The following is a 12,775-nucleotide window of genomic DNA, read 5'->3' on the forward strand; positions in this document are numbered from 1 at the left end:
TGCATTAAAATCTCCAGAAATTTATGGAAAGAAGAAATTTGAAATCATTAAGTGCTAGATTGTTTTTTAATGCCCCACATTCATTTTGAATATCTATTTTTTACTGTCTTGTAATATGTCACCCACTGGTCCTACTCTGCTAGAACACATCTGTAGAACAGCTAACATTAACTAGTTCATACAAAGTAGTACCTCACACAATCAGGAAAACAGTTTGCTCAGACAAAATCTTTAACATTTAACAGTATTTGGCAATATCAGCCTACAGAAGAAGCAAGAATATTGTTTCTACTGTCAGAAAAGAAAATGCCAACATTCAGACTACATATCTCTACGACTTAAATGCCTCCCAGAAACAATAGTTCTACTCTTAGACTAAGCAACATTTCAATTGCAACAAGGACTTGAAAAGAGAACTTAAAAATTTACGAGTCCACCTACTGATGAACCAGGTGTGAAGAGTTAAGTATGAGGAATTACTTCTGCTCAATTCTTAAGTTTAAAGCATGTCATTACAGAACTCGAGATTTCAAAAAGTATTCTGCATGGTCAACTAAAGTCAGATACTTTAGTCAGGTAACTAAAGTTATCTCAAACAATGTATGTTCCATTAATTCCTCAACTGTGCACCTAGCAGCAGATGGGCAAGGGGAAAGTTTTTCCTGTAACAGGAAAGTTTTAAGAAAGATACATAACCTTCTATAACAACCTTCTACGTCAATACCAACCATAGGAAGACTACTTAAAGCACTGAAACTTAGTATTTTCCATACTGCCCTAACAAGACATCTGAGAAAGATGTCTAGTTGAAAGACTACAACTCCATCCAACAAATCCTGATTTTTAAACTTATCACACTACTGGTGAGCATGTAACAAAGTTATCTGCTCTTTACACATACAGATTTGCACTGACAATTCAACAGCTTCATAGCAAGACTGGTTTCCTGTTACATTTAATTCAGAGTTTCATGTTTTATTCATATCAAGTCCAGTTTCTCTTTAAAAAAAAAATTCTTTGCTGTGTTTCCTCAGATTATTTTTTATGAATCTATAAAATAACTTCAGTACCTAAAGTGATGAAACACAACTTAATACGGATATCTGCCAGTACAATAAAAACTCACATAGCTTGTCACTGATAGGCACATTTAGTTGCTTCTCTCCTGAAAGAACAACCATTATAACAGCAGATGGACTTGAAATACATAGCCATTTATTTGAATATCCTTCACCAAAAAGTTATCACAGCATGACTGTCATGTAACAGGAAGCTCAATATACCTGATGCATGAAACGGATGCAACTGTTTGTGGGGTAGAGGGGGGAAAACAACATTGACCATGACTTGCTTTCCTGAGGTTGGATCAGAGTAGTGAATGCAGATGGATACAGCCACTTCTCCTCAGACTATATCCCTTAAGTAATACACACACAGTTAATGATACTGATAAGCAGCCACACAGCTGAACAGAACTTTCACTTGTGAATCATAAGAAAAAAAAAAACCAATAGTTTTTTTAAAACCCTCTCCTTTAAGCAAAGCAATCTAACAATCCTTCAAAGATCTACACTCCACACAGCCATTCAAACTTTCCTATGCACAGTGCAGTATTAGAAGTGAACTATTCCAAAAGGCAGATAACAGTATTTTAAAGCTGCAGAAAGTACAAGTGTAGCATATGAAAAAAATATAGAAGCAATGCACAGAAACAATTTGGTTGTAAAGAAATCAAGGAGAAAAAGGACAAAAGATAAAAGTTCAAGACATGAACAGAAAATCGTCCAATTCCAAGAAGCCAGTATTTCAGAGGAAATATTTCTTGCTGAAGTTCAGCAAGACTTTTGCTATAAAGAAGCTTCTAATTACTTATAATTTTAGGAAGTGAACTGAAATTCATTTCACACTCTTACACATTTCTTTAAACAAGGTTTGTTATAGTCAATTGAAGTTTCCAGAAGGGGGTGGGAGTGAACTCCTGAAAAAAACTAAGTAGTAATTGAAACTGGTTTTCCAAACATTAATGTATCATGATTGTGAGAAACCTTGTTTCCTGGAAAGACAACATTTCATTATTTTAATATGTCTGTAAACATAATTTCTAAACTATAGGACCATTCTAAAGAAAGCTTAGCTAAACTAAACAATAATCACTTTCTTTCTTGAAAGACTTCAAAGATTAGCAAACTCTCTCCACTCTTTTTCCAATTAGCTGTATGTCATCTCAGACAACAGTTTTGCTTAAATGCAGATGCAAAATTATTGTAAAATAATTACACTCTAAACTGCATTCAGTGGTGTAGGGGTGGCACTGACCAGCTATCAACTATTGCTGCAAACTACTCTGATACAGATGCTGCCAAAAAAACATGCTGAAGGAAAAAACCCTACAAATTTTCTTTCCTGTTACAAAATGTTTGCCAAACGCCTAAAGTGTTATTGTTGCAAAACTAAGCTTGGAAGAAAAGTTGTAAAGCTCTTTACCTCCTCAGGTACACCATGAGCAAATATTATGCTTGTCACTACAGTAATGCTGCTGTATCTCCTCTGTTTTACCTATATGAGAAGTTCTACATCACTATGAAGTATTACCTGGGGAAAAACACAATTGCATTTAACACATCATATACTGATAAACTAAAATACTTGTCTCAAATGCCATTAGTGTTCCTATTTTGTTATTGATGAGAATTTACACACATTGTAAGCAGAACTGATTGTTCCTGTAGAAAACACTGGGTTTCAAAAGTGCAACTTTAGGACCAGCTCAGTTATGACATGCAAGGTGCAGCACCTGGGTTGAGGCAATCCCAGACATGAGTATATAGACTGGCAGAACTCATTGAGAGCAGCCCTCCAAAGAAGGACTTGAAAGTTCTCATGGATGAAAAGCTGGACATGAGCCAGCAATGTGTGTTCACAGCCCCAAAGGCCCAAACACATCCTGTGCTGCATCAAAGGCAGCACGGCCAGCAGGTCAAGAGAGGTGGTTCTGCCCCTCTACTCTGCTCTTGTGAGACCCCACCTGGAGTCCTGCATCCAGCTCTGGGGTGCCCAGCACAAGAATGGACCTGTCAGAGCAGGTCCAGAGAGGAGGGCCACAAAGATCAGAGGGATGGAGCACCTCTCCTATGAAGATAAGCTGAGAGAGCTGGGGTGCTTCAGCTGGAGAAGAAAAGGCTCCATGCAGAGACATTTCAGTATTTAAAGGGGGTTATAAAAAAAAGAGGTAGAGCAACTTTCCACACAAGTAGTAATAGGACAAAGGGGAACGATTTTAAACTAAAAGAGGAGACATTTAGATGAGACACTAGGATGAAACTCCTTATTGCAAGGGTGACCAGACACTGCAACACATTGCCCAGAGAAGTTGTGGATGTCCCATCCTGGAAGTGTTCGAGGCCAGGTTTTGAGCAACCTGGTCTAGTGGAAGGTGTCCCATCCCAATGCAGGGGAGTTGGAAATGGATGACTTTTAATGTACCTTCCAAGCGAAGCCTTTGTATGATTCCGTGAAGTATTTCTGAAAAAAAATTAATTTTTCATGTCTTGTGATTTAGTCAACTATCTTAAACTTCTCTTTTGTTTATGCAAGTTTTTAGTTGAAGTATTTTAAGTTTATTGTTAATTAACTGTTTTCCTAGTCTCCAAACTCCTTTCCCACAAAGGAAAAAAAGACTCAAAAAATGACAAAATCACAAAATAAAGCCCAAGCTGCACACACTCCCATGTCTTTCCTTACTTAGAAGTTGTCCATAAACTTTGAAGCACAGCACAGAAAACATAATTATTCTTTAATTCTGTTAATATTGCTGGCTCTTGTTGCATTGTCAGTAAACAGATTTATTTGAAGAATGTTCCACTGGACTATTAGCAACTTGGTCACACAATCTTCTCAGGACTTGCCCTCACTGTGAATTTTTGCCTACTTTATCAACTTGCATTTGCTCTATTATTAGCATGAATAAAATGCCTTCCACATCACCTTTTGAATGAACTCTAGGCTTTCCCCACAGCCATAAAATTTTGAACTCTGAACTGTTGGAATGGATGTTAAAAAACCCAAATCAAACAGCAATAACAAAACTATCACTGCCATTACAGAGATGAAATTAAGGCCATAGTATGGACTTCAGGTAGCAAACTGCTCTCTGAAGACTGAAATACTACATTCTGGAGTGTGCACACATCCCATAGTACTTAGGCACACAAAAATCTTTTTAGGATTCAAAACCAAATAGATTTAGCTTGAATATTTACAGCAATACCATTTGTTTCCATTGGAGGCACTAAGAGTTCTTACAGTGACAACTTTGCCTACAGTCTCTAAGATTACTAGGAGGTTTCTGAAAGACAGCTAAGAACAAGAAGTTCCTTGTCAGAAGGATTAAAATCACTGTTCAAAAAGAGGCAACCCTGTATAACTGCTGGAGCCCACAGAGGGGAGAAAAAAATTATAGAAATTTTTGCACAGGTAGGAAAGCTCTCGCTGCAAGATCAGGTTTAATTGTGAAAGTGAGGTGGATAGCCTGGATAAACACAGGCTAATACAAATATATTGATAATACAAATATATGGATAATACAAAACCAGTACACTAGTTCTTGGATGCTGAGAGGACATGAGGGAGAGGTCAGAACGGCTCCAACTGCAGGTGCAGAGGCCACCAACCAAGCGCAGTAGGTGACTGCAGATACATGGCAACGTGGAAAGCTTTAAGCCCTTTCTTGATAACTGGTTAAAGCACAGGAGCAAAGAGTTTCCAAACCTCTGTCCTTAAAAGAAAAAAAATACTGAAGTAGATAGTGGTTTTTTAAACAAAATACAGAGTTCTTCCACATAACTCAGTAGATCTTGTAATGAATTTCTCAGAGGTGAAGCTGCTTGCAAAAAAACCTCAGCAAATAGGTCTATTCAGGTGACTGGTTCTGGAAACAAAGCAAGTCATCTACTTGGTGGGTGGCCTCAATAAGGAGGAAGAGAGAGAGGATAGCTCCACTATGGAGAGCCTCTAAAGTCACATTCCATCAAAGCAAAAATTTACTTCAACATAAATCTTTAACAAGTGGAGAAGGTGGAGGCCTTCTAAGGCCATCACGGGCAGAAGAGAAAACAATCCTTGATGGAGAGTTTTCAGAGGACTTGAGGCAGGGGATTGCACAGTGTAGACACAGATGCAGAGTAAGCCCAGGTAAGCCCTAAGTGCACTTTTATCAGACAGACATTATAGAAACAGAACCCTTCAGCTCCTCCTGAAGCCATAGCTTCCTCACAAACATAACACCACAGAAGTGCTGAGAAAGAACACAGACAGGTAGAACAAAAATTCTGAAGTACAAACTAAGGGAACACACAGGCAGGAACAACCATTAGACCGTCAAACCTCAACTCTTTTCTATTATTTACCCATTAAATTTCACCCAATTACATCTGTACCTTGCATTTCACATTCACAGCAAGCAAACTACAGAAGAGGTTAAAGACGAATGTTTTCAGCTTCTTATTATGCAAGTTTACTAAATTTTTTTCTACTAAATTTAAAGGTCTCCTAAGTATCTAAGGTTTCTTTCCCTTAAACTCTGTAGAAGTAATCGAACATCACGAATTACTTACCAAAGATTAAACTGATAATACTTGTAAAGTTTGCTTCAAAAAAAGAGAATGTGTATATACAAAGCAGCCTAACTTCGTCAGTACACAAGGAGGGGAGAAGCTGCACACAGACCACCAACCACACACAAATACCTTACTTCAAACTTATTTTGTGCTGAAAGAAAGTTAAGAGTTACAAGCCTGAAAAACAGCAAGATGCTAAGTAACTTGTCTGATGGGTTCCTTACCATGTAGGGATATATGCATTTCCTCAACACAGAGTCCGCCAGTACTAACAAAATTCCCTTACTGTCTTTATTTATTCCCTGTACTCCCACTGGTTTCTATGTCCAACCACCATACACATTTTTCATGACTGAGACTATCAAAGAACTTTTGATTTATTGGCCTCTGTGCATTTTAAATCAACAGCTAAGCTAACATATGTACTACAGTTGACTACTTCAAGAGAAGTCCTATGTTAGAAGGGTGAGGTTTCAGTGCTAGAGTCCCTCCTAACACAGGAATAAAGAGAAGAGAAAGGATGGGCTTCCTATCTGTCACATGCACAAAAACATGGGTGATAAATCTGACAGACAACCCTTTTTTTTCCTTTTTTTAAATTGTTACTTAAAGTTGTATGTCCCTCAAGTAGCCCCTCAAGGGCTACAGGTTGCATGCAGCAACTTACTGTGAATTTGGGCAAAATTTCCCCTTTCATTAGTCACACAGAAGTTAAATTAACAGAATCCCAACACACAGGAACAAGTTCAACATTTACTTTAAAAAAAAGACAAAAATCAGAGTTCTCTCGCGTGTTTTTGCATGTATTGTTTGCAAATAAAATTTTTATTCCAGTCAGGAGATACTGAGATGTATAGAAACTATGGTTTCAAAAAGAAGCTTGATCCTCAGTTGCTAGAAGTGAACCATCTCTCCTCAACACTCAGACCTCAACTGACAAACAGAAGTTTCCATTTCTGTTCTCATGCTCTTTTGTAAGTGTCACAGACGCAAATAAGATGCTACCAAGAAACAAGCTTAGATTGAGTTTAGGTTGCACTCCCTTCCAAACCTAAGAAAACAGAGTCATGAAGAAAAATTGTTTTCATGAAGAAAACGGAATTAGGCAATAGAGAAATAATGTCCTCAAAAAGGCATCCACTACTCCAATAAAGCAAGACAATCTATTTTCAATTTTTTTTTTCCTTTGTGGAAGTAGGACTAGCACAATAATTCGAGATTTATGGTAGTAAATACTTGAAGTGTTCTTAAACAAGAACATATACCAATTGTATTAGGAAAAAAAAATTTCCAAAGTATGTTAAAAGCAAGAAACAGCTTTAAAAGCAGAGGTATAAGAGCACCTTAGAATTATACACTGATGTGAAATCAGTTGCTAAAAGAAACGTGGTTACATAAGAACACAAGAGGTATTAAACAGTTTAGAATTCACCATTGATTTGGTGGAGATAGGGGAAGAGCAGAAACTTACCACATCCTAATAAAATCTCACATTAGGAATTCCTGTCACTGAAATATTATAGATTCTGGAAAAGGGAAATTTATGGCCTTGCAGAAGATTTAAAAATGCAATGGAAAGGGAAAATATTTTGAAAAACAAAACACAGTAATCAAGAGCTGTTGGTCATAGAATCATTTAGATCAAGATGCCCTTAGAGTTCAATGGATCAACAGCGTGTTTCTGTGAAGGAGTCCCTATTCACTAAGTTCAGTGAAGATAATTCTTCTTCCAAGGTTCTCAGATGAATCACAGAATTGGAAAATGATTTGGTCTCGAAGGGACCTTCAAAGACCATTAATTCACTTCCCCTGTCATAGGCAGGGACATCTTTCACTACACCAGGATGCACAAAGGCCTGCCCAACCTGGCTTTGAATTCTTCCAGGCATCCACAACTTCTCTGCGCAAGTTGTTCCAGTGTCTCACAACACTCATTGTTAAAAATTTCTTCCTTGCGTCCAATCTAAACCTACCATGTAAGCCATTACCCCTTGTTCTGTCACTTTAGGCCTTGGTAAAAAGTCTGTCTTCCTTATAAGCATTTCTAAGAACTGAAAGGTCACAATAAGATCTCCATAGAGCCTTTTCTTCAGGCTGAACAACCCCAACCTTCTCAGACTTTCTCTGCAGGAGAGGTGTTCCATCCCTCTGACCATTTTCATGGTCCTCCTCTGGACCTGCTCTAACAGGTCCATCTCCTTCTTCTACTGAGGACCCCAGAGCCGAACACAGGACTGCAGATGGGGTCTCACAAAAGCAGACTGGAGACAGGAGAATCACCTCCCTCAACCTGCTCTCCATGCTTCTTTTTAAGGAGTTCGGGATATAGTTGGATTTGTGGGATCCACACTGCCAGCTCACATCGAATTTTTCATTAGTCCCCCAAGTCTTTCTCTGCAGAGCTGCTCTTGCTCCATTCATTCCCCAGTCTGCACTGACATTGGGAATTGCCTGGACCCAGGTGCAGGATCTTGCACTTGGCTTTGTTGAACCTTGAAGTTCACACGGGCCCACTCCTCAAGTCTCTCAAGGTTTGCATGGTAACTCTTTCCTCCAGCATATCAGCTGAACTGCTCAGCTTGGTGGTACCTGCAGATCTTCTGAGGGCATACTCAATCCCACTGTCTATGCTATGGACAAAGATAGTGATCCGCATCAGTCCCAATGCCTTTGAGGGACACCACTTTCTACTGATCTTTGTTTTGACACCAAGACATTGACTACAACTCTTTAGATGTGGCCATCCTACTGGTTCCCCATCCATCAAACAGTTCATCCATTAAACTCCTATCTTTCTAGCTCAGAGACAGGGATGGGGTGTGAGATCAGGTTGTGCTGTCTGCAGTAGACAGAAACAAAGTCTGAGAGACAGACAGGTATATTTGTACCTTGCTACTCACTTTCTAGTTTTCTAAGATAGCAGTAATTCAAATATAGGCCACATTTTAGTCATTTTGAACCTATCTTTACAATAGATCAATGCTCAAGATTATTAGTTACTGCCATGGAAATAGCTAAAGGTAACCAGAGGAACTTGTCAGAAGAGAGTGGCATGGAGGGAGAAAATACATAAGAGACTTGACAGCTACTGCTAATGAGGGAGACAGTCATCTCTCATACAAGAAAACCGACGTAATAGAAGCTTTTGCATAAATTTGTCTAGTGAGCAATGTTTATAAAAACAGCAGCTTAAAAAAGAGACTCAGCAGATGCACCTCCTCCTTTCCACCTTCTGACTGCTTACTAAAAACAGGCTTTGCCTTGACTGCAAAGGAGTCAACACAGGCAAGAGATTCATTTCCTTGCTGGAGGACCACAGCAGCATCATGACACAGGACCTGTAGAGGACCTGGCGCACGCCAGTGCCTCCACTCGAACAGCCACCGGCGGAGGTTCCTCGCCGTGCACACGAGCCCCGTTTCGCCCCACGCCGCCGGGCAGGGGTGCCCCGCTCCCCGAGGAGGACAGCGCCCTGAGCAGCCGGCCAAGCGCTCCGGGGGAGGAGGAGGAGGACACGAAGCCGCCGCAAGCCGCCTCTCGCCGGAGGGCGCCGGCTGACGGGGCCGCTGCCGTGCCCGGCCGGCAGCTCTGTACCGCCCGGGCTGCCGCCCCCGGGGCCGGGAGGGCGCCGACCCTCCCTGCCGGGTGGGAGAGAGGGCCGACACCGCTCCAGCCCCGCCGGGGCAGCTCCCGCCCCCGCCCGCGGGCTCCGAGCGCCGCCGGCGCGGGAATGGCGGGGGGACGCCGTTACCTTCGCTCTTGCCCAGGATGCGGCAGCAGAGGTTCTGCAGCAGAACGTTGGGGGATTTTTGGTCCGGAGTCGCCATCGCCGCGCGGGAGGCAGCAGAAGCTGCGGGGCAGAGGGAGCGGGCGGCAGGGCCAGAGGCACGGCGGAACGGCGGAGGGAAGCAGGGAGAGAGGCGAACACGCGCCGCCCGCTCGGCAGCGCAGGGACCCGGCGACACCTCCCGTTCCTGCCGCCGCCTACGGCGCCATTTTAACGGGACCCGCCGAGCGCCGCAGCGGCGGCCACAGCGCCCACAATGCCCCGCGCGCCCGGAGCGCTCCGCGCGGCGGTTCCGGGGCAGGCACCGCCCAGGAACGTCCCCCGAATTCCCCGGGAGGGAAGCGGAACGTTCCCGCTCTGCAACATCTTTCCGTTCTTGGAAAACGCCCTCTCACCTGTCCCTCAAAAACTCTGATGTCACATTCCATCAAAGCAAAAATTCACTTCAACATAAATCTTTAACAAGTGGAGAAGGTGGAGGCCTCCTAAGGCCATCACAGGCAGAAGAGAAAACAATCCTTGATGGAGAGTTTTCAGAGGACTTAAGGAAGGGAATTGCACAGTGTAGACACGGATGCAGAGTAAGCCCAGGTAAGCCCTAAGTGCACTTTTATCAGACAGACATTATAGAAACAGAACCTTTCAGTTCCTCCTGAAGCCATAGCTTCCTCACAAACATAACACCACAAAAGTGCTGAGAAAGAACACAGCCAGTGTGATAAACTGAGAAAATGATTCGGGCTAATTGAGAGAAAACAGTGTAAGGTCAATATGACCTGGAGAGAGAAAAGAAAAACAAATCGTAAAACTTAATTGGGCCCCTATAAAGAGGTAAAACAAGTTATCTCCCTTTTACCTTGTGTAAGATTTATAGTGAAGGAATTTTGTTTAGTTAGCTAGATAATAGCACCTTTCTTAAAAGTTTGTAACCTTGTATAGATAACAAGCAAACATCTGTTGAATGTCTGACTTAACCATATGTGATGTTTATGCTTATGTATAATGAATATTCATGAATTAGTTGGAAATAAATGTAGAACAACTGTCTTCTTTGGGGGTGACAGGCGTTGGGAGTTGTTGAAACCCCGCCCTGATCACCCAGCGCTGAATTTGCTTTTACCATATAATTAATTATTATTCAAAACTTACAGAAACTCAAGACTTTGTTTATCACATCCAGGTAGAACAAAAATTCTGAAATACAAACTCAGGGAACGAACCACCATTAGACCGTCGAACCTCACCTCCTTTCTATTATTAAATTTCACCCAATTACATCAGTACCTTGTATTTCACATTCACATCATTCACATCTAGCTAACTACAGAAAAGGTTAAAGATGGATGTTTGTTTTCAGCTTCTTATTATGCATTTTTACTAGAAATTTGCCTACTAAATTTAAAAATCTCTTAAGTATATAAGGTTTTCCCCCCCCAGCTCTGTAGAAGTAACTGAACATCATAAATTACTTGGGGGAGATCAGACTCATGTATTCCCCCTCAGAGCAGAACAAGCCGTGAAGTGGCTGCACTTCCTGTGATTTGCTGCCCTGGGGAGTTGAGGCGCGTTGGTGGCTTTTCCACACAAAAGTAGTTATGAATCAGTGCAGATCTGGAAAAATGTTGAAGATCCTCGAGCCACATCTCCCCACACTGCTCAGCCATGCACCTGAGTGTCCCCAGTCCCTGGGGCTCCAGCCACCAGGCAGTGTGGGCAGCACGCTCATGGCTGGCCTGTGCTCCTCTCCCTGACCTGCTCCTCAGGCTTGTCACCCCCTAACACAGACACTGACATTCCAAGTTGTCTGTCTTCCATCTCTTCAGTAAATTCTTGCTATGTCTGTCCAAAATACATACTTAGGGAATAATTATTCTTCCTGTGGTGCTGGAGCTCTGTGTAATCCATCTCTACTCTGTCCCGTAAGAGATGATTTGAGACACTGCAGCAGCAGCCAGGTGGGCTTGGTGCACCACTGGCTGTGAACAAATTAATTCCTGCTGTGCAACACATGGCTTTCTGGCAGCCCCTGTTGGCTTCATTATCTCTGTGCAGATACAATTTTGTGTGTATGCCTTCTATGGGCACATGCATGCATTCTTTCATTATGGGAACATTATAGATGTAAACAACAGCTCATCACTAGCATTACTGCTAGAGACAAATCACAATGACAAGTCAAGAACTGAAACACATTGGGAATGTATGAGTTGTTACTTGGAATACTGTAGTAGAACTATCATAGTCTTGTTACTTACGTTATAACTCTTCAAATCTTAGTCATACATTCTTTTGAGAGGTAAGAGAGGACCCAAAACTAATAAAGTTATCAGAACTTTATCCCAGGTGAATAAGGGAGATTGTAAGCTGCGTCTCCAATAATCCTGAAAAAGACTTCAAAGATGGTGTGACTTTTTTCATTGTACTGAGCAACAGAACTTCTCTTCCATTTTCCATCCAAAGCAAACACAGTTGCCCTAAAAAGACCCAGTGACTCACCACTGCTGACGGTCATTTAGGATTTAGATTCCATCATGGAAAGTGTCAATCTATCAAGTAGCAAATATGATTGCTCACATGAGAAAAAAAAAAATCAAACAAAGAGCCCCAGAACTTTGTCAATTATATCTGGAAGTGGTGTTCCTTTACAGAACCTTTACATTCCAAGGGAATCCAGTCACTCACAAATATCCTGTTACTGCTTTTAAGTGGTTATGACTAAGTCTTTCTGGTCATGCTAGTCATTTTAACTATGGCAATTGTGTCACCATTCTGAAATCAGAACACATTATGGAGCAGCACAATGAGAACATGCCATTGAAATGTGTTCATTCATGCCTCCTGCAAGCACAAGCACATTTATGAACCTAAGCTTTTCTATTTCAGCACAACCACATCCTATGTTATGCTTCTGAAGTACTGTAATAGCCAACCATTCTGTTACACTACTGGGAATGTATTCTTTCATTTATAGCCTCTTTTTCCTAAGTAACTGCATTCCTAATGCAGTTACTCTATGTGTCCATGTCTCCTCACAACTGTTGGATCTTTTCACCAATTTTAAACAAATTTAGCAGGATAGAGTTCTTAAGAATATTAATAAAAATTTTACAGAATTCAGTGTCTGTGAGTACTAAGGCCCTAGTCAGTGCCCCCTTGAAAAGAAGGGTAATGAGAACTTAGTTCTCCCAATTGTGTTTGCTATTAGCAAACCAGCTGACCAGTATGCACACCCTCACTGTTGGGTATATACCTTAGCTCTGAGCTGCCTACAGTACCAGCTACTTCTTGCCCAGCCTGATTGATGGATGATGCAGAAACTAAAGGTGTAAGGGACAGAGAACTCTGGAAATAATGCAGAAAGTAGTCAGAAAGA

General features: G+C 41.4%; 1 protein-coding gene across 2 annotated transcripts in view; it reads right to left on the minus strand.

Annotated features, from left to right (window-relative positions):
- TUBGCP3 (tubulin gamma complex associated protein 3) overlaps window positions 1-9,655 on the minus strand; it is a 60,009-nt gene extending 50,354 nt beyond the window's left edge. For both annotated transcript variants that reach the window (XR_007900828.1, XM_051772820.1), the window contains exon 1: window positions 9,367-9,655. Coding sequence is in view for 1 of the 2 variants with exons in the window: in XM_051772820.1 (XP_051628780.1) it covers window positions 9,367-9,442 (76 nt within the window). In the remaining variant the exon portion in view is untranslated. The remainder of the gene's footprint in view (window positions 1-9,366) is intronic.
- Window positions 9,656-12,775: the final 3,120 nt, after the last annotated feature.

This window comes from Manacus candei, unplaced genomic scaffold, assembly GCF_025592945.1.
Source record: "Manacus candei isolate 608988 ecotype Guabito, Panama unplaced genomic scaffold, ASM2559294v1 h1tg000159l, whole genome shotgun sequence".
NCBI classification, from domain to species: Eukaryota; Metazoa; Chordata; class Aves; order Passeriformes; family Pipridae; genus Manacus; species Manacus candei.